The sequence below is a fragment of the Centroberyx gerrardi genome, chromosome 15 (genome assembly GCF_048128805.1).
Source record: "Centroberyx gerrardi isolate f3 chromosome 15, fCenGer3.hap1.cur.20231027, whole genome shotgun sequence".
NCBI classification, from domain to species: domain Eukaryota; kingdom Metazoa; phylum Chordata; class Actinopteri; order Beryciformes; family Berycidae; genus Centroberyx; species Centroberyx gerrardi.
This window is the reverse complement of record NC_136011.1, coordinates 14,486,462-14,508,019: the sequence shown is the minus strand read 5'-3', so window position 1 is coordinate 14,508,019 and position 21,558 is coordinate 14,486,462. Positions and strand designations below refer to the sequence as shown.

Below are 21,558 nucleotides of genomic sequence, written 5' to 3'. Positions count from 1 at the left end.
AGACTGAAATTACAATGATGCATGTTTGGTTGCCACCTGAGGCTTTCTTTTACACTTGCCATGTGGAATATACTTAACTAAGGGATGACATCTAGGATTTATTTATACTGTAGGTTTGAGCCTATTTCCCTCTTTCAAAGTGCAGTGCAGTAAAATTGATTCTCAGCTAACACTTCACAAAAACCGTATCCATGAAAGTGTGACAGGACATGAATGTGGGATTAAATATGATATGAAATGGCATTGTGAGAGTCTTGCTTCCATGATTCCCATTTCTGGTTGAAACATACCGCTGGGGTGGGACATGATGTGAGGAGGGATCATTCAAAAGTGGACATGGAGGGACCTTAGCAACCATGGAAAGTGACTCAGGAGAACTGGATGCAAGCCTGCATTCCATTGTAAAGGACCGCTCACCACTTCCATCACCCCTGTTATTGGAGCAGACAGTGGATGAAACCCTCTGAAGGAGGAAGCCAAAAGGGTAGAGGGAGAGGAGGAATAATTTTGCTCCGGGTGTTGCCACTCGTGTCACTTTGAAAGTTGTGAAGTTGCAGGTTTTATACAATGGGAAGGGCAACTGGTACACAGCACAGCAACCATTAAAAATATGCTGTTTTCCAGCAAGGACAAGTAATGGGGTTTTGAGATAAAAAATACAATTAAAATTATGTAAATGTAAGTTTTGTAAAATGTGTGCATGCACGCATGTGTGTGTGTGTGTGTGACTGTGAGCAGTCACACACACAAAAAAAAAAAAGAGGAGAAAAGGGGGAAGGGGAGGGAATGGAAACGGGAGGCTGGGTGAGAGAGAGGTATTTGGAGGGCTCAGTCTGTCTGTCCTGTGATTAATGATTCTCAGACCCAAAACTAGACCTGGTGCTATATCTGCCGGGCCTTGGGAAGTACACAGCTCAGAGCAGCCTGACGAGGCTCAACCAACACTTCATCAGAGACAGACTCACGCTCTTTGGTATGCAATTTGGACAACAAGCCATGATTTCGCGGTCACAGACTAAGTTGAAGTTCAAAGTCAGAGACTGGGTCCATGCCAGCCACTGCCATTTAATGCGAGACGGTCAACGTCGCAGTGGGCTGCTCCCAATACAGTAATGGAGACATATTTGGGCCTCTGATAGCACCATTACACTTTATTACAAGAAAGTCTTTATGATCTTATAAGCTGAGATGGGGTAAAGACCTTCCCAGGAATAGAAGGTCTACAGATTAAGAGAGACTGGTCATTAAATGTGAAATACCTCACAGTTATCTAATCTAAAGTAGGTAATACACACACATACAGTTCCCTATATTGTATATGTATTTATGCACATGATTAATTAAAGAGGCTGCATAAATGCCTAAATGCTGTGACATATTCAGGCCAGTAAACACAGTTTGTTGGAGATTCAGATCAAGGATGAGGCAGGCTGCTTGTGCCTATCTGTCATTATCTAGAGCATGAGCATATCTGCCATACACTGCCACAGAAATGTAAGATCAATACTTTGCAAATAAACAAAAATCCTTTCCTTTTCTCTCATTCTATTTCTTATTCTATTTCTTTTCCCTAACACTTTGCCCTTACATATCAGCACTATGATGACAGGAATATTGTAAGAGCACTAATCTTTGAACTTGTAATGATGTTGATATAAGAATTTCATCTTAATCTACTGGTGCACTCATTGTAAGTCACTCTGGATAGGAACGTCAGGTAAACGCAAACAAAAAGTTGTTGTTTCTACACAAATTTGATATCTTCTCCTTCTCTATCACATACAAACATGCAAGTACTAAACACACACACACACACACACACACACACACACACACACACACACACATCAAGCTCTTCACATGACAGCTGTCACTTCAATGCTAATCAGATATGAGCTCTGTGCAGTGTCCAACAGAGCGAGAGAGATGCTCCATTTGCTTGCAATTCCAGAGTGTGTGTGTGTGTGTGTGTGTGTGTGTGTGTGTGTGTGTGTGTGTGTGTGTGTGTGAGATATAATTAGCTGGCCGACCGTGAGCAAACACACAGCCTTCCAGACTGGCTTCTTCTTCCCCTTGACCTCTACTCATGACCCCGAAAAGGTCTTCTGTGGGCAGCAAGGCTCCTTGAGGGCAAGAAATCACAGACAAACCCCAGGAAACCAGAAACTATTTCAGCCTAACCTGTTTATGCCTAAGGGTCCAAGATGAAGCAACGTCTATAATCCATCCCAAGGGACATTCTGGTCTTAATATAGTAATGGACATTCACATGCCTCTGAGCTAATTTAAGGTAGATGTTGACGACCCCCCCTCCACCCCCCTACACACACACACACACATTCAGGCTGTAATAAAGTGTTAAGTTAATCAGTCTTAGTTGATTAGACTCTGTGAGGGATATTTTGCCTGAAGCCAGACACACCGAATAATTGAAATACCTCCAGATTTAGACGTCTACCTGGGCAATTATTCCTCTCAAAACTGATTAAAATGTCTAAGAGGGAGAGTGTGTGTGTGTGTGTGTGTGTGCAGAGAAGCAGACACAGAGGAGGTCATTGACAAATGGTGCTCAAAATTGGCTAGCGTGTTTCCAATTAGATAAGTGAAAGAAGAGATCCATTTGCATAGATCATTAGCTTTTGAGGATATTTTTAATACTGGGATGTGGGACGAAAACAGATTCATTGTACTGAGGCAGAGTCCTTTCAGCATAAACTACAGAGGGTTGCTAATGACCGTTAAGTTTTCTTTAGAGAGCGCACGCAATCAGGTGAGATGGAGGGATCAGATGGTTTTCTCTCTCAAAGGAACCAGAAGGAATCAATTACTTTCCTTCTGCGTGCCACCTCCGTCTATACTGGAAGACGAGTGGAAACCCTGGTATACCGGAATATGCTCGCTGTATTTGGCCATGTCTCGGGTTTGATTACCTGCTAATGTGACAGTTTAAGAGGGTGTAGAGGTGAATACTCAGAGGGTTGGATGGGACAAGCAGTGCCACTCCATTAATCAATGATCGTGACCCAAGAGCAAACAGTAATTCATTCTACTGGTTACTCCCCCCTCTGTTGGGCTGGAATGAAAACCTCTGACTTTCTCGCCCGCATATTCCTGCAGTTAATTTCTGCACCTGAAGAGGGCAGTGCAAGGTAAGACAAAGAGGATTAGCAGTAACCTCTGTATTCAACAGTCTAGCTCACCTCTAGCTATTCTCTCTCTTCTCTTTGTTATTGTCATTTAAATTCAGCTCCAGAGACGAACAGTGGGAGGGTAATGAAAGATCAGCAGTCATTAACAAACTCCAACACACACACACACACACACACACACACATGAAAAACACACACACACATGACTGAAAGGGACGTCGAGTAACACTAATGGTTGTCATTATGATGATGTTTCAGATCAAAACTATGGTAGACCACATAACATTAAAGCTATTATATCTTGAACCTTCGTATCGGGCGCTCAGTGCATTCCAGGACGCCGTCTGTGTTTGTGTGTGCTGTGAAGCAGTCAATCTAAATCGTGTTTGCATCACTCTGGACAATTCTCCAAGCTTATTTCCATCCCGATACAATCATAAACACTCTGGTCTGCTGTTTCCTGCCTGGAGCCAAACCAGGTAAACATCCTGAACCGGTCAATAGTACAGAAAACACCTGAAGCCTGGCTAGCAGCTAATAAGGTTTGAATCTCAGCTCTCCAAAGACTTGTTTTCAGCTCCTGAAAGATTTGTTTCTGGAAAGACTACAACAACAAATCTTAAGGGGAATATTACTGTCACGGAGTCTATATTATTTAGAAAACCAACATAATTTCCTGCCAAAAAACACATTAGTATATTAAATCAAGACAAAGTGAAATATTGAAGTGAACTAAGAGCAAAACCCAACCATAGGCAGCACAGGACAAATATACTAAAACTTTACTGAGTCATGAATGAAAATCAAAATGGCAGTTAAATCAATGGCAGAATGACATCAGCCTGTAGCATTCATTTGTAGTTGTAAAACAGGGTGAATAATAGCGACTGTCTGCGCAACATAAATGTTTTATCCCCGTGAATCTCGCTGCAAGGCTTGTAAGCCCTTGTTAATATGAGTCTGTGAGAGACAGACGGAGAAAAGGAGGAAGAGAAAAAGAGCTAGAGTGAGAGAGGCTGTTATTATGCAGCATAGTTCCAACCAACGAGCCAGACACCGAAATTAAGCTGTTCTTTTCTCACTTTTTCATTCAGCGTCTAGAGTGGGTGGCTGGGAACTCCAGTGGGTGTAAACATCAACGCTGGGCTGTTCATTTCATTTTCAGGTTTGATTTTCACAGTAAGTATTCACAGAGTCATCGCCGGCTTAAGGCCGCTCAGAGTGAGCCTGTGGGCCAGATTTATCCCTCCACAAAACTGTGTTTGGCTGGCTCCCCTCGGTGTCCCAGAGGGTGCCAGAATATTCTGTTTGCTCTATTTTCATGGCATTTCATTTAAGGAGCGATTTAGAAATAGCTTACTCGTTACAAGGCAAATTAACAAACACCATGGTGACATAAGAAGTTTATGCCTACTTGTTGCATTTCTCTTTTTTAAGATTTTTTTTTTTTTGGCATTTCTGCTTTGCAGTTGCAGTAGAGAGAGACAGGAAAGACAGGGGGAAGGGGGGACTTTGCCTTAATGGTACATGCTCTACTTGTAGCATTCCTAAACAATTTTTGTAATCAATACAAAATTACAGATTTTAACCCATGTTACATTCTAGCCATTGGCCCTCTGTGTTAAACAGATTGAGCAACCATATTTTAAAAGATCTAACTCCTACAGAAAATATTGCAGTGAAGTGCAAGTCCTTTCACATGAAGGGCTGAAGCCATGTGGGAACAGTAGCTGGTGTTACTTAGCAACTTGCAGGACGCCTCTGAGCCAAACCCAGCAAATTATCTCACAGTACGAAGGAGCAATTAATAAAGAATAAACAAGAATAAACCCAGCCTGCTGCCACCCCCCACCTCGCACCTCATACACACACACACACACACACACACCAGTATTGCATGTGATGGGAGAGAAGACATGGAGGGAGGGGGAGAGGAAGTGGCTGTATGACCAGCAACAGTAACAGATGGGAGAGAAAAGAAAGGATGGAATAAAACGGCGAGTCAGAGTCAGACAGGGGGCTGAGGGGTGGTATTGTAAATCAGTCAAACTCTAATAAGTTAGCCAGGGAGATTTTCAAGGACAGGTCTGCGTGTGTGCGTGTGTGTGTGTGTGTGTGAATTCATTAGCTCATTCTCTCAATGTTATCATCTTTCTGCAGATGCGTGTCAGAAGAAGAGCAGCGAATCGTCAACAACTTCTGTTCTTTTATCCACAGGAGCACAGAGCACCTGCCATACAAATACACAAATACACACACACACGCGCACACACACTTGACTGTTATAATCAAATGGAGAGGAGGAGAGCCAGAGAAAAAAAAGACACATAGAGACAGAAGAGGGGAGAGAGAGAGAGAGAGAGAGAGAGAGAGAGAGAGAGAGAGAGAGAGAGAGAGAGAGAGAGGAGGAGGATAGAGAGGGTTGTGTATTAAATATCCTCTGTCTGATCCTCCTGTGTCCCATGCTCTCATCTCCTAGCTGGCTAGGCATCAGAGGGGCAGAGAGAGGGAGAGAGAGAGGGAGGGAGAGAGAGAGAGAGAGAGAGAGAGAGAGAGAGGGAGAAAGAGAGAAAGAGAGAGAGACTCTGACAAGGACAACAAGGACAGTCTCCACACACTGCAGGGAAAGAGTTTTATTACAGCTTATAAAGTTTACCGTGTCCATGGACAACCAGGAAACTTGTTGCCCCAAACCACTGATACAAGTTCTACTATTGATATAACTCTCACTCTTCTACTGCCCTTCTTTCAACTTTCCCCAACAAAGTAGAATCATGACACCTGGATTGCTATTTAATAACTTTGACAATATTAAATATGATTTTTATATCCGTCCTAAGGCGTTGAGACCGAGACCAAGGCCAAAGCAAAGTGATTGACACAGAATGACATCAAATATGAAGGCTATATGTTCTCTGGCGCCTATAGAGTGTGTGAAGCAATGCAGCTCACTCTAAACTGACTACACACACACACACACACACACACACACACACTCCATTCTCCATTAGCTAGCCTATCTATCAAAGGGCTGTTACAGTGAGGGTAGATGGACGTGTGCCTCTATGTGTGTGCGTGTGTGTATGTGTGCATGTGTGTGTGCGTGCGTGGACACAAATGGGTCCTTCTGACCGCTAAGCAATTTACCTGCACTTATCCCTCTTCCTCATCCTGTCTCGTTCCCTCTCTTCCCTCCCCTCCCTACTCACAGCAAACATGGCCAAATATCCTCTTAAGCAGAAAAAGAGTTGCTGAGCCTTATTGTATATGGCAGAAGGATACCGGTCCATGATGGAGCTAACACTTCAGTGCCATGGAGCCATTATGTTCACCAATCGCACTTCCATTACCACTACTACTATTACCTACATCACAGCCATTACCGTCACTAAGAGCACGCTCACACACACGCACACGCACACACACACACACACGGTTCATCCACACTTACAGTCTTCTGTAAGTGTGGATGTAAATCTAAATTGTTCATTCAAGGTGATGCCTTTTATTTAAACGTCCAATCCATAATTACATTATGCTGCCCTCCAAGATACTCTTGGCCCACTACTACCTTTCTTTACATATCGATTTATTTGATTGTACAGATTTTTTATTTACATCTTTACAGTGAAATTGATTGTCTAGGTAAAGCTTATGGTCTGACAGTATCACTATGTGAGAGCTAAGCATGAGTTTCATGTGCATTTTCAAATTTGTTTAAATTTGTTGAGTGTTAATGGTAGCATAAGAGACTTGTATTTTGAGTTATGATTGTCTAAGGAGATTCTAAAATGTTCATATTCCAATGACCACTGAAACTTTTCAAGAACACATGTGAACACACAGTATTTAGATGGTCAAATTAAGTCAAGTTTGTATTTTTAAAGAGAATATGTCGTCCATCATCCAGAATGTTTTCAGATAGCATCAAATAAAAGTTGAGGGTAGAAAATAACAGATTTGAGCCTATGTTGTTACATTGTTTTTTCATTTCAAGACCACAGACCTGCATTTGATAAGACTGTGCTCCAAGGACCCCAATCTGATTTTAGTTATGATTTAGCACAGAATTGAATAACTATCTATACTCATACAGTAAAGAGGTGGGGTGATAACCACAGCAGGGAGAGGGAGCTCTATGGTCAAAAGAATCATTCTTATATATTCTCTCACTGTGCTAACATCTACTGAGTCAAATAATAATGCAAGTAAACTATTCCTTATTTCACTGTGGACCCCCTGGAAAACCCTCCAGGATTCCAGGAGGTCCCCACCTTGGGAACCGCTAGCATAGCATAGCTTAACTGTGTGTTAAAGTACGAGGTATCAGAGTATCACATCAAATTTCCAGTGAACTGAGTTAAATCAAGCGAAGCTGCAAGGAACACAGTATAACATCACTGTGAAAGGTAAGTGGATTAGATTCCGGAGGCCGGTTTGACATATGGCTCACATCCCAACCCCAAATCAGATATGAGCTGATATGAAGGCAAGGGGAGACATTACAGTGTAAACGGCTTTTCAAAAGTGATGAAGCAGCACTGCAACATCTCCTTGATATCCGAGATCTCGTCAAGCCTAATGCCAATTCAATTTATTCTTTATTCTGAAAGAGACTGGTCCCAGTGGCAAGATGCCACACTGTTCATGCTAATAGTGAACAATCAGATATAAAACAGAATACTGCAGCACATGGGCTTTTTGTTTCTGTGTAGCTGTTGATTAGTCAGGTGCAGCATTTGGCAGACAACACTTAAGTCATTGTCAGAGACAGAGGGGTTATTGACAAACTCTGCAATCAACTCAGCTTTCTGGCATTGTTAAGCTTTGTCTTGCACTTTTGAATAGTTATAGTCTTTTTTTTTTTTAAAGCTAAAGGAAGGTGGGAGACACAGCAGTGGTGCTTGAAGCTATTTTCTCAGCCATCCAGCTCAGGCCAGAACATCCCATCCTACAACTCTACAATTTCCACCCCATAAAGTTCTGGAGAACACACTCCAGCCATTAGCCATTGCCTTGAATCTCTCAGCTTAGGCTTGTAAACCTTCAGACCGCAACCAGAGTGTATCCCACACATACTGTGTGCACTCCTCCATACTGCCCTCCCATTCTCTCTGCCTCCCTCTCTCTTGCTCTTGAGCGCGCAAATATGTGTGCATGCAGTGCAGTGTGTGTATGTGTGTGTGTTTAATTAGGGTAGGGTCAGCAACACTGCTCATTAAAGTAATGGGACTCTCAGTCTCTTTATTGTACATCTCCCACACTGTCTGACTAGAACACGACTCTTTGTATGGATGAGTCTGGCAGGAGAGAGAAGAGGGGGCAGATAACCGTGGTTAATATTTTAACGTATTTTTTGCAGTCCATCGGTGGAAGGTCAGCTTTGCAAAACAGAGAGACACGTTTAAAAAGCACCACTACAGACTTACTTTCTTCTATATCTATATCATATAGTTTATAGTATAGTTGCATAGAATTACACACAACCAGTAACTAACTAGTAACTGCAGTCACGTCATCTCATGTCAGAAAAGACTTGACTGCATGTTTATCTCTCTCACAGCAGAGCACAATTTGTCTCTTCTGAGAGAGAAGTAAAAGGTCTTTAACACACACAAGCAGCCAACAGAAGACTCTACCATTATACTGGAAAGGTCAGACAGAATGAAACAGTAGTGAATCTATTTCTAAGAGGGTGATGAAGCTGGTGTAGCAAAGGGGGGGGGGGGGGGGGGGGGGGGGGGGTGACTGTGGAGGGGGACAGGTGACTAGTGAGGAAGAATAAGTGAGTGAGGAAGCACATGAGTATGAATGAGGACGTGTGAGTTGTATGGCAAAACGCATGGCTGAAATTAAGCAGTGAAAAAGATACGGATACACCAATTATATTACAGTATGAGCAGTATATATAGATATATAGGTACGCCATATAAGTTACAACTCTCACATGAACATAGCACACGCACTCAACCATTCATGTGCACTGTGACCACTTTATTCTGAAGATAGTCTGAGTAATACAGTCTTTCCGCCATCTGGACTCAGTTCTTCCATTAAAGAGAAAATTCATTAGCTTAAGTAGTCACAGGGGAGTTGGCGCACACGCACACACACACACGCACACACTTATTAGGGATGCCACTTAAAGACTGGACTCCATAAAGACTGGTCAAATATGTGAAAGACTAATGCCCAGAGTATAAATAGGGCCACCGCAAGTACAGTGGATGTGTGTGTGTTTGTGTGTGTGTTTGTTTGTGTGTGTGTGTGTGTGTGTGTGTGTGTGTTTGCATGCACTGTAGCATAGAGTTAAGCAAATAGGTTTCCAAGGGGAACTTTGCTGTCTATTTTTGAGATGACAGAGCTGTTGGCACACCTTGACTACTGGGTGCAGTCCAGCAGGTACATCAGCAGTGGAGACTGTCTATTACATTGTACCCTCCAGGAGAATATACTGGGAAATCTTTGAATCTATGCAATCTCTTCAACTTTAACTGAGTGGACTAATGAGCCAAAATGAGTCTAGAGTATAGCATCACTAGAGACCCTTGGCATGGGAAGGAAACTTATGCGCCCGTCAGAGTGCCATTGTTTACATGGAGGGCACCCTGGCCGTCTGCAATGAGGGGAGAAAAGAGATAACAATCCCATCTTTCCTGTTGTCACTGAGGGAAAGGAGATAAGCGAGTGTGAACAAGGTGAGGTAGATTGGACTGGGAAGGGGGACAAAACAGGGGTCATCCAGATAGGACAGGCCAAACAAGGCCCTGGTGCATGGTGTCAACTTGTGGGGGTGAGCCGGAACGGGACAAGGACCTCTTCACGCCAACCCTTCACTTACAGGTAGGCAAAGTTTAAAATGCTGTCGATGTATGGTACCTACAATGTTTCCTTTTGTTAAACTTTAATCAAGCTTGATATCCAACCACATAACATGTTAGCCTATGATCTACAGAGTAATAAATGAGCCCTAGGCTATAGGCTAATGAGAGCATGGAGAGTAAGGCTAATATTCCCTTAGTGAGAGGAGCGCCTCTACACAGCACTCAGACTCACTCTGTCCATAGTGTTATCGATTAAAGGGTAAAAGCACACACCCCAGGGGAGGGGGAAGGGGGGGGTGCTCACGCAGCTAAAGTTACTGTGTGTGCGTGTGTGCCTGAGTGTGTGTGTGTGAGAGAGAGAGAGTGTGTGTGTGTTACAAGGCCAACAGTTGCATAGGTAACCCAAACCCTGAGACAGGACTGCAGCCCACTCAGGACCAGAGGAGCACTGCAGATAAAAGTATTAGCACACGCACACACACACACACGCACATACACACACACACACATGCACACACACACAGCCTTTAAAATCACCATCCCTGAACACACTTTTCACCGTGCCATAACTGTCCCATTATGAAACCGACAAATCTCAAAGAAAACCCATTACCTTCCCCGCCAACAGGCTCGAACATTCCAAACTGCTCCAGGACTTTGATGAAGAGACCCATGACCACCAGCACAGCAATCATCTCCAAGCCATCCAGACTCAACATCTTGGGAGACCACTCTCTGTCATTGCCCAGCACCGCGCCACCGAGCCGGGCCGGGCCGGGCCGGGCCAAGTCTGGTCAGCAACACAAGACCTGTCCGACCGCACCCAATCTGACCAGTTTGTCCAACTTTTTACCCGGCTTCCACCTTCTTATCCAGTTAGATCCAATCTAGTATCCTAAAAGTGGAGGAGATGATTAAAAAATGTTCTGCCAGCTATAGTGAAAAGAAAAGTGGCTGATGGCTTGGCATGGCTTGCTGGGTGTCAACCTCTGTCTGGCGCGCGCTGTCCTCCACGTTCCTCGTCTCTCACCCACAATTTGGCCTGAGTCAACTCCCCCCTATCCCCTGGTGGCAGCCATCCACTCTGGAGCTACAGGCTGCAACAGAGGAGTCCAGATTGTCCCAAAGCCTGGTTTAAGTGCTGGGCTCAAGTTTAAGCTCTGTCCCTCTCTTCTCCTCTCCTCTCCTCTCCTTCCTCCAGACCCCCGGCGAGTGATGGAATCTGGGGATGTGCTGCGCCTGCTAGTCCTTTGGCAGTGGTTGTCAGGAAGCGAGTGTTGTGAGGGGGAAAGAGAGAGTGAGTGAGGGAGAGGCGGCAGATAGAGAGGGGGAGAGAATGAGATGCAAGAGTGGGAGATGGCAGAGGAAACGAGAGAGGGAGAAAGACAGAGAGAGAGAGAGAGAGAGAGAGAGAGCGAGAGAGAGAGAGAAAAAGACAGAGAGAGAGTGGGCCAGACACGCACACACCCACAAAAAAAAGAAAACACGCACACACACACACACACACACACACACACAGATTGTTGGGGGGGGGTGAGAGAGGTGAGGTATGCCCTCCCTCTCCAGTGACATTACCTTCATTGATTTGCCTAATGTGGTTTCCTAGGTAACTGGAAGAGTGTTTAAAGGCAGACTTGACAAATGGAAAGAAAATATCTTTATGTTCATCTAAATCCAAGTTCCGTCGCAAATGTGTATTTTCACTGTATGCAGATCGCTGCATCTGTTTTCCTGCCTGTATGCCTGCCGGTCGATGCAATATCTCATTAACTTTTTAAATGTGTTGCGATCAGAGCTCGGTGAGCGACGGGTTTTTGGCATCAGTACAGAAAACTGAAAATTTGGGAGACAAACATCAATGCTGAGACCGAAAACTTGGGGAGCTAAATTCAGTAATTTTGGATACATTGCTGCTGATGCTGACTTTGTGGTGCCAGAGAGAAAAAAAACCCTCTAGCAAGTACCTGTCAAATCTGACTTGATATAGAAGTATTCCCTCCATACATTTCTCCTTAGAGTTACATCAACAGCTAGTTGCAGCCGGGAGAAGAAGCAGACAGCTGCTGTGAGTCAGTGAACCTGTGGCTTGCAGCTAAAACTCTTACATCCAGTTGCCATGTTTTCCCTCACTTTCTTATCTAAAGAACGGAGTTACTGGTAACACTAGAACCACCTAAGGACCCACGTTCACCTAAGCATATCCATGGGTGGCATGGATATTCAGTCATCACAGTATCAATCACGCCAGCCTGGGATACTTATAGCATCAACAAGAAGCAGCCCAGGATGCTCCAGTCAGCCACCAATCAATGCCCTGCCCCTCCCAGCACAACTCCCAGAGAGGGTATCACATTGTCTACAAAAATAACAGAATTGGGAAAAGTATGTTCTTTCTTTGTCTTTTCTTTCTCTCTCTCTCGTGTATCTCTCGCTGCCTCACTCTCTTTCTTGCTCTCTCCACAGGTTGAGAGAGGCAAGACAGCGGGGATTTGACATATGTGCTGTGTCTGCATAGGATTCTGCTGTTGTTTCTCTTTGTTGACATTCCTGTTCCCAGGTTTGTAACCGCGCTATACAGCAGCATGCCTCATTACCGAGACGCCTGTCTCATGAACAGCAGCACCAAGGACCATGGTGGGTCATTCCAACGTCTACGCACATGCACACACATATATACACACACACACACACACACATACACACACACACAGGGGTCAGACAAGGTGACAGGAAACCCAATATTACTTGACGTCACTCCTCTTCTATGTGGCGTGAAGGCAAACAAACACCACACCAAAGCAGACCCATTTCTCTTCACTGTGTTGGCAGTAATATATACTGGCTGTTTTGAAGCTGGGCTCCATTTCCAGACATGGTAGATGTAAACAGAGAAATATTGAGCCACTATGCACACGCACACACACATACACACACACACACGCCCACACACAATAGAGAGAGAGAAAGAGAGAGAGGGAAATCTGAGCCCGACTTGTTGGCTGGAAATGATTTTTTGCCCACTTGTGTATTGAGGAGTTGTCATTGGGCGAGGCAGGCTGTTGCATGAAAGATGACGGCGGGACAGAGTAATGAGAAGCAAGTCAAGACAGACAGAAAGGGAACATGAAGGCACAAAGGAAGGACAAAGTGAAGAGCCCAAGTGACTAAGGTCAGATCCCACTGTGTGGCGATCTGCAAAGTACAGAGGGAAGACGCATCTATTCTTTATTACCCTCCAGCATCTCTGCTCTCCGGGAGGATTTTTCACCTCATTCTGGCTGTCAGGATAGAAAATTGGACCTGCAGATGTGTCCTCTACTTGTATTACTACTCCCTCTCCACCCCAATCCCCCCCCCCCCCCCCCCCTCCCTCCCTCTCCCTCCCCTACTTTCTCCTCTCCTCCTCATTGAATTCATACAAACAAGGACCACGTATTTGCACATTCAAGGTCAAGGTTGGCACGATGAACTCCGCATAACTTCAGCTCCACAAGGAAGGATGATGGTCTATATCTGAAAGTTCACAATGAGTTCAGAAACGCAGACTAACAGGTCTATTTACCGTCTGAGTCAGAGATCTCCACCCCCGATTCAGAGAAAATTGCTTCCTGAACATGGTCAGTGTAAGTGTGGGTCCGCTGTACTGTAACTGCGACTAATGAACAGACATGATTATCATTTCGACCTTTTTCAAATTGCAGTGTCACAAGACACTATCGCCTCTGAAATGCCTGGCTCGTTTAAGCGCTTCAACCTTCTGACAGGACTTTAAACCTCAAAGCGGAGTGCGCGGCAAGACACAGAGCGCCGACACAAACAAACAGTTCATTAACAGTTCCAGGCAAAACACGAAAAACCCTGGTGTTTTCTGAAGATTTGCCTGTTGCAGTATGTGTTGTTGCTCTCAGATACATAGTGCCTGAGGTTGTTCTCAGAGATAGACGCTGATGCCTGTGTGGCTGCTGCTGAGATATCTCAGGCTAATGAAGTCCTTCAAAAATACAAGACTCTATCTACCCACCAACTCATACTCTCTCTCTTGTCTCCTATAGCATCCAATACAGGCGGAACCACCCAACTCTAAACAAAACACAATGCCTTATTTCCCCTCTCTTTCCCCTCAAGGTCCTATTGATTTTTCCAAATTTCTGCAGCTGCTAAATATGAGAGATGCTCTGAGACGTGAGTACTATAGGAGGGTAGCAAGTCAATTGATAAGTGCTAATGTGAGGAGAGTGTTGTTCACAGTTGTACTGGTGGGTTTATAGGTTTTATGGTATACTGAAGTCAGTTGCTTTATTGACTTGCACATCGGTATTTATGCACTGTTTGTATCTACTTCTACAGGCACTAAAACTCAAGGGAAAATTATGAAGCAATGATGTGACATTAGAGCTCTATCAAATCACCTCCAGTGGACAGATTGTGACAGGATGAGTGACTTAAAGCGGTGGAGAAGGATTTATGATAGGTCTCAGGCCTGCAGCATTCTCTTCTTGTAGTGCATAAAACATTTCCAGAGTGCTGGAAGTCGAGGATACACAACAGTTGAGCTGCTATGGCTGTGTCTCGATGTATTGATCCATGCATGTTACATTCTCTAATCTGCACAATGCGCTAATTGGATCTCTGCTACCATAAGGCTTGACTGACCATGCTAAATAGAGAAACTCACAAACACATACACACACACACACACACACACACACACACACAAACTCACAGGCACACATGCACATGGCAAATGTCAGATGAGAATGGAAAAAAGGCTCAGAAAATTGCTGTGATTACTGCAATCATGCTCAGTCTCCAGCCGTCACGCTTAGTGATTTCACCTGACAATACGGCATCATGTGAGGACCGACTGAACATGCAGAATGAAATCAATAGAAAGATAGACGTCTGGCCAGACATGCCCTTTTTAGTTCCCAGACTGTCAGCTGACACACAGAGGGATCAATACAGATATGATAGTGTGGCTTCACCTCACAAAAGAACATGAGAGAAGAGGAGGTTTGACTGAGGAAACTAGAGGAGACTGGCGGGATGAAGTCCCAGGTCGGCTAGACTAGGACACCTAGTGGGCACACAGAGCACAGATCAGCCACTGTGTCACCGATTCATGTATGTGATTTACAGAATCTGCCAGAGGCGATACGAGGTACACACAAACACAGGCCATCTAGGTGCTTGCACACTGTGTCACCAATTAACATTTAGTCTGTTTTACACAATTTGTCAGAGGTGATGCTGAGTAAACATACAGGCAATTTGGGTGCTTTCAAGGTACAGGTTTTACAGTCTTGACAGGGGAGACAGCCAATACACAGAAGTTAATGAGGATAATATCATGCTAGGCTGAAAAACACAAAACAGATTTTTACATTTGGTCCACTGATAAACCAACAATATGCAGTGTGAGGTGGGGATCTACCCATTGGGGATAAGTATAAATGAGTTTGTTTTCCCACTAAGCAGTGCCTCACATCCATCACTGAGAAAGTGCCACTCACCTTTCCTCATAAACAGCCAGTAAAACAGTGGGAATAGTGACATGAGGATGAGAGCATAGAGACCTCCAATCCTTTCCTCAGAGCCGCTCAGCATAACCAGTGACTCCAAGGTAGACATATCCAATACAGGTGAGACATCAAGAGAGCTAAAGGTGTGTGTGTGTGTGTGGCAGCTATATTCTGAGATAATTAGAGGCACACCCAGGTGTCCCCTCCTCCTAAGGGCGTAAACGCACACAAAAGCGTGTGCCCACATGTGCACCCACACACATATGAACAAACGCATTCAATGCACCCACAGACACACACACACACATCCACTTGCACCACCTGTGCTGATAAGGCTTGTGTTGTCTTTCCCTCATGATCGAGCTGTTGTTGTAAAGGTTTACACACTAGTATTGTATGTGCTTGAATGAGGCCGTTTTTATGTGATTGATGTATGTCAATGTGCACTGACAGTGTGCTTTTATAAACTAGTGTTGTTGTGTTCGTGGCTGTTACGCCCCACGGCAAGGAACAATGCCTGTGAACAGCGATGTGGGCGGGTCAGACACAGGTAAACAAACATGCGCACTTAAATGGATGCAGCCACACGTGGTAGCAGATATAGGGGTGAGATAGTGTGACATTTCCAGTCTTGGACTCTGCAAACAGACACGAAAGCACAAAAACAGTTGCATATGCAGTGCTCAAAATAAAAGATGTATTATTTATTTCAAGAAGAGAAACGAATACAGAACGAGTGAACTTAGACTGAAGTCCTAGAGGCAGCGTGAGCAAGAGGTGCTGGATGCCTAGAAACCTGCTGGGGGAGAAGAAAGAGAATGCGATACGAGGTTGAGAGGGAAGAAAGATGGACAGACAGAAAGAGAGGAAAGAGAATAACAAAATAATACAGCGAGTGAGTCAGAGTTGCAGAAGCGTGAGGGGAAGAATAATAAGAGGTGAGCGTACAGAAAGACATTAAGCATGAGGGAAGAGCAATCACACTTTATCAGTGTAACACACAGAGAAGTGAGTTTGAAATGAAGAGGTGAAATAGAAGGAAATGTAAAGAGGAACTCTCCTTCCTCTGTCTCTGTCTTTTTTGTGTGCGCACACACAGAAACACACACACACACACACACCACAGGGCTATAATGACTAGCCCTTCAATAAAACAAGTGCAACTTCAATCAAGCTCCACTAGAGGTCAGTGTAGATTAAAGTATTTACATGTAAAGACATGTAAAGTATTGCAAACACATGTCTGTGTGCACACATGCACACAGACTCAAAAACACATACCTGCACACACACACACACACAGACACATGAGAAGAGAATGTTCTAGTAGAGGCCAACACCAAGACTTTTTTGTTTTTCCACTTGACTTTCAAATGTTCCTTACATGTCTGCTAATTTGATACACGCTTGCAGCAGTGTTGAGTTGATGCCAAGTTTGTAGCACTATCTCATCAGTGGTAAGCGAGCGGCAGTATGGCCTGGCATGCAGTCGGGCGTCCAGGTGGTCGGACAGACCAAGCCATGACTGAAAAGTCACAGGTTCAATTAACATCAAGTATCCAGCCCTGCCAAGAAGTTCGTCAACAAGACATTGACTTGACACGACTGATGCTGCAAAATGTCTGACTCTACGCTCTGAAATGCATGCATGTAGAACACAAAACTAATTCTTTATTACAAATGACCTACTTTTTAATCAAACATTCCCATTCAAACTGTTGATATCACTCATCTGTGTCACCTCCTCCACTGAAGATACCAACTGCCAACTGAATTCATCATTCACCATTCATCATTTACAAACTACTGACTCATACCAGTCTAGTTAGGAGCTAATCTAATCAAATGATACAGTGAATCGCTCTTTGGAGGCTTGGCTGTGATGGGGAGTTGCTAGGCTTGCTAGCGCATAGAGTTTATTTAAATGAATGTCTCAATAGAGAGGACAATGACAACAGCACGTGGAGCTGAAGCTATGCCGATTCAGCAGATTATCAGAAGGTACAAAATGATCCAACCTATACCAAAGGACAAGGTGGCCTGTCCTGCACGCCAGCGTACAAAAGCACATACACACACTCACACTCACACACACACACACACACACAAAACCAAAAGAACAGCCCTGCAAAGTCAGAGAGGGTGGATAGCTTACTATTGATGAACAAGCATAAAAAAAAAACATTGAAGCACACACACACACACACACACACACACACACACACAAAGATGAATACCGGGAATCTGTATTGACACAGAGGCAAAGTGTGTGTACATGAGTCAATATGTACAGGCAATGTCCTTTGTCAGGGAATGAGATGTAATATAGACAACTGTGGGGATAAGACAGTGCTATGAGGCTGTGGAGATGCTGTCATAACAGTTAATTAGCATTTGATTATATACTAGCAAACTAAGAGAGGAGAGGAGAGGAGAGGAGAGGATGGAGGACAGAAAAGAAGTGAAAGCTGTGATTGTCTCTGACAGCCAGGCCCAGTCAGACGCTCTATTGTGTTAAACCTGTCAACTGTCACCACAGAAAGAGAGAGAAAGAGGGAGGAAGAGAGAGAGAGAGCGAGAGAAAGAGAGAGAGAGACAGAGAGAAAGAGAGAGAGAGAAACAGACAGACAGACAGCGGGAGAAAGAGAGAGGCTGTCGTCATGGACACGACACACAGCATCAATTCCCCAGGTTTGGGTGTGCACACACACACACGTACGCCTGCACGCACACACACACACACACACACGCACACACACACACACACACACACACACACACACGCATATATCTATCCAATCTATTTTTACTCTGCACAATGTATTGGTAGAGATGACATGGGCAGGCTTTCCCATTTCATCCATTATACTGTGCCAGTGTATGTATTGATCCAGTGTATGCGTAACACACACTGTAACACACAGTGTAACACACACACACAGTGTATGTGTGTGTGTTTTACCAGTACAGTTCCTCCTCAGCTGCCTCTCTTATATTACCAGACCTAGTGGACATGACAAACCTCATTATCATGGCCAGCCTGTACAGGCTATGGCCCCCATTAGTATTCTGCAGGAGAGGTACACAAACACACAAACACACAGTACACACACACACACACACAAAGCACACGCACGGACACACACATGCACTCAGAGCGGGGTTAGTATTCCATAGGAGAGTGGCGTACGGCTCCCAGAAGCACGTCAGGTGTGAAATCACCAACAAATTGTTTCTCGTCTCCTCCCTCCTTCTCCCCCATCCCTCCTCTTTTTAAACCCTCTCCATCAATCAGACACTGTAGAGCTGGTTACACAAATGAGTCCAAATTCACATCAGTCACTGAATAGAGAAGTAAATAAGACTACTTTTGTCTGGAGACATTTCTATTTCTGGGCTTGGCTAAATCAAGCCCGATCCACGGGAATGCGATCAGTCATAATTATAATAAGCCACTGTTATCTGTGGTTTCCCATTATGTATACTGCTCGCTATTGACCTCCATTATGGTTTGTCTACTCCTGTGACTCATTGGTTGTCTTCTCTGTCCTTCACCTGTCACGTCTCCAGCTGATAAAGCTGCGGAGGTTTAGGCTACAAACTGTTTCAGGTTTAAGCTCTGATTATGGCTATTCACCCATCGCGCTTATCAGCTGAGCCTCTCAGCCCTGCACACCTGGATGCACTTGCATGCGTGTGTGTGTGTGTGTGTGAGTGTACAGTATATTGGCTATATGACCACACACACCCTGCAAGCAAACATGAAAAGGCAAAAAGTCATATATATGCAGTGCTGAAAATACACTGTGTATTATTTAAATCGAGAAGAGAAGTGAATACAGAATAGGAGAACTTTGACTGAAATCCTTAGAAAAACAGTGCAAGCAAGCAGGTGCTGGATGCCTGGGAGGAGAAAGAGCACACACACACACACACACACACACACACATATTACTATGCTTGTGAGGTCCTTTCATTGACACTCAAACCATAACCCCTAATCCTAACCTTTACCCTCACTACTACATTCCTAACCCTAAACTAAACCAAATCCTAAAGCTAACCTTAACCCTAAATAAGTCCTAAATCTAAAATAGCACCTTGTAGAAGTGAAGACTGCCCAACATGATTTCACTTCCCAAAAATGTCCTCACTCCACAGGTCTAAAACTCAAACTGGCTCTCGCACAGATACCAAAACAGGTACACGCACATGCACCCACATACAAACCTGATAATATCTGTCTGCCTTAAGGTGTCCTGTGCCCCTTCCTCCTGAAGGCGGGCAGGAACACGGGTCGTGACGTGTCACACAGTGTGGAGTGGGCCTGCAGGGCGGCTATAGGAGCACAGCTATAAATAGCCCTGAGAGGAATCAGATTTGGAGAACCGGAGGTGGGAACTGATGAGATCACACATACACGTCTGTGCGCACGAACACACACACACACGCACACACACACACACACACACAGAAATGGCTCAGATCTGAGGAGAGAGATGGAATCAGACTGGTGTCATGCAGACCCGCAGACAGACAGGCTGGCAGGAAGGCAGGGAGGCAGCAGAATAGAACAGGAATAGACTCAACACACACAAGAGTGAGAGCTGGTTGTGGCGTGACGTAGAGACAACTACCTGGGACAAAAAATGGGGAGGAGCTTACTTTGGTGATGATTACAATGATGATAACAAATGGCCAAGATGATGTTATTGCTGATAATTTGTAATGTCGTGACAAGAGGATGAAAATAAACCAAACACACACATAAGTCAGTATGTTACCATGTGTGACGCGCCCTCTCAAGGACATCACAGTATTAATAACACATGAGCACATACAACCTCACTTGTGTATGATGGATCATGTAGTGTTTCTTCAGTTGTCCTTATGAATGTAATTTGAATACGCTGGGAGACTGTCGCCAAGGACATAAAGGCATGATTATGGATGCCAATCAAATCACCGGGCCATGGGGAGCTGAGACTTGTGCAAGAGAAGCTGTATGAGGAGTGTCATTGCAAAATAAGATATCCACCATTTGGAAAAGTTGTCAGGTACTCATTGCTGGCATAAAACTATACTGCCTGAGGAAGAGCAACCCTCTGTATTGAAGTTTGCTGCAGGCCTTTGGGAAGCCAATATTTCTCCCCCACTGTTTTCTAGTGGATACCTGGCATAAAACTAAAGCACATTAAGGACTAAACTTAAGTTTTGAGTTGACTTTTGCTTAAATAAAATAGTTCTGGTTTGAGAATCACCTGTGTATTGGAAATATTGACTAGTGAATTTCAAATGGCTTTTAAAAATGTATATAATGTTTTGGAAAGAAAGTTTCTTCAAGAAGGATAGCTTTCTGCAGGTTTGCTGTAGATACAAGGCTACATGTCAAATGACTCACAAATGTCCGTGTCACTTTTTCCTGTGGAGAAAGTTTGGATGTGTTTATGTGTGTGTGTGTGTGTGTGTGTGTGGCAATACTGTATGTGATCAGTACAAGTGATACAAACCTCTCATTCAACGCTTCCTCATCTTGTGTCCTGTTGTGTGTTGAACCCAACTCTGCTACTCTACACTATGTGAATCATCAGTCACAAGTGTAACACACAGACAGTCCAACAGCAGACAACCACCCAGAGGCACAATGTTTACACACACACACACACACATACACACAAATGTCTCTCAAGCACAACATCGCACATTCCGGCTAACCGACTGACAGACTTCAGATTGATACAGAGCGAAAGATGACAGACAAGTGCCACGTAAGAAATGACAAACAAGTGAGATATTTACAGTAATAGAGACAGGAGAGAGGTTGAGCATTGTTGTCAATCAAGAATAACGGTGATCAAGTCTGTCAGATGGGCAAGATATTTCCGTTTATATATTTATTTTACCTTTATTTATCCAGGAAAAGTCGGCTGAGCACGTTTGCTCTTTTTCCGCAATGCGCTGCTACACACTCACACAGTTACACACATTCACTGGGAGCTGCCCAGTACAACCACAGACCACAGCCTTAATCTATTGAATTTTGTTGGTGTAGCTTTATGCTAT

At 44.2% G+C, this 21,558-nt stretch overlaps 1 protein-coding gene across 3 annotated transcripts in view; it reads right to left on the bottom strand.

Annotated features, from left to right (window-relative positions):
• The window catches only part of LOC139916525 (A-type potassium channel modulatory protein KCNIP2-like), a 90,025-nt gene that overhangs the window by 13,515 nt on the left and 54,952 nt on the right, over window positions 1-21,558 (bottom strand). Inside the window, exon 2 of one of the 3 annotated variants that reach the window (XM_078288673.1) lies at window positions 4,645-4,659. In XM_078288673.1, coding sequence (XP_078144799.1) covers window positions 4,645-4,659 — 15 coding nt within the window. Of the gene's footprint in view, window positions 1-4,644; window positions 4,660-10,586; window positions 10,708-15,486; window positions 15,583-21,558 lie in introns of those variants that run through there. The other 2 variants (XM_078288674.1, XM_071905439.2) reach the window with 2 other exon arrangements.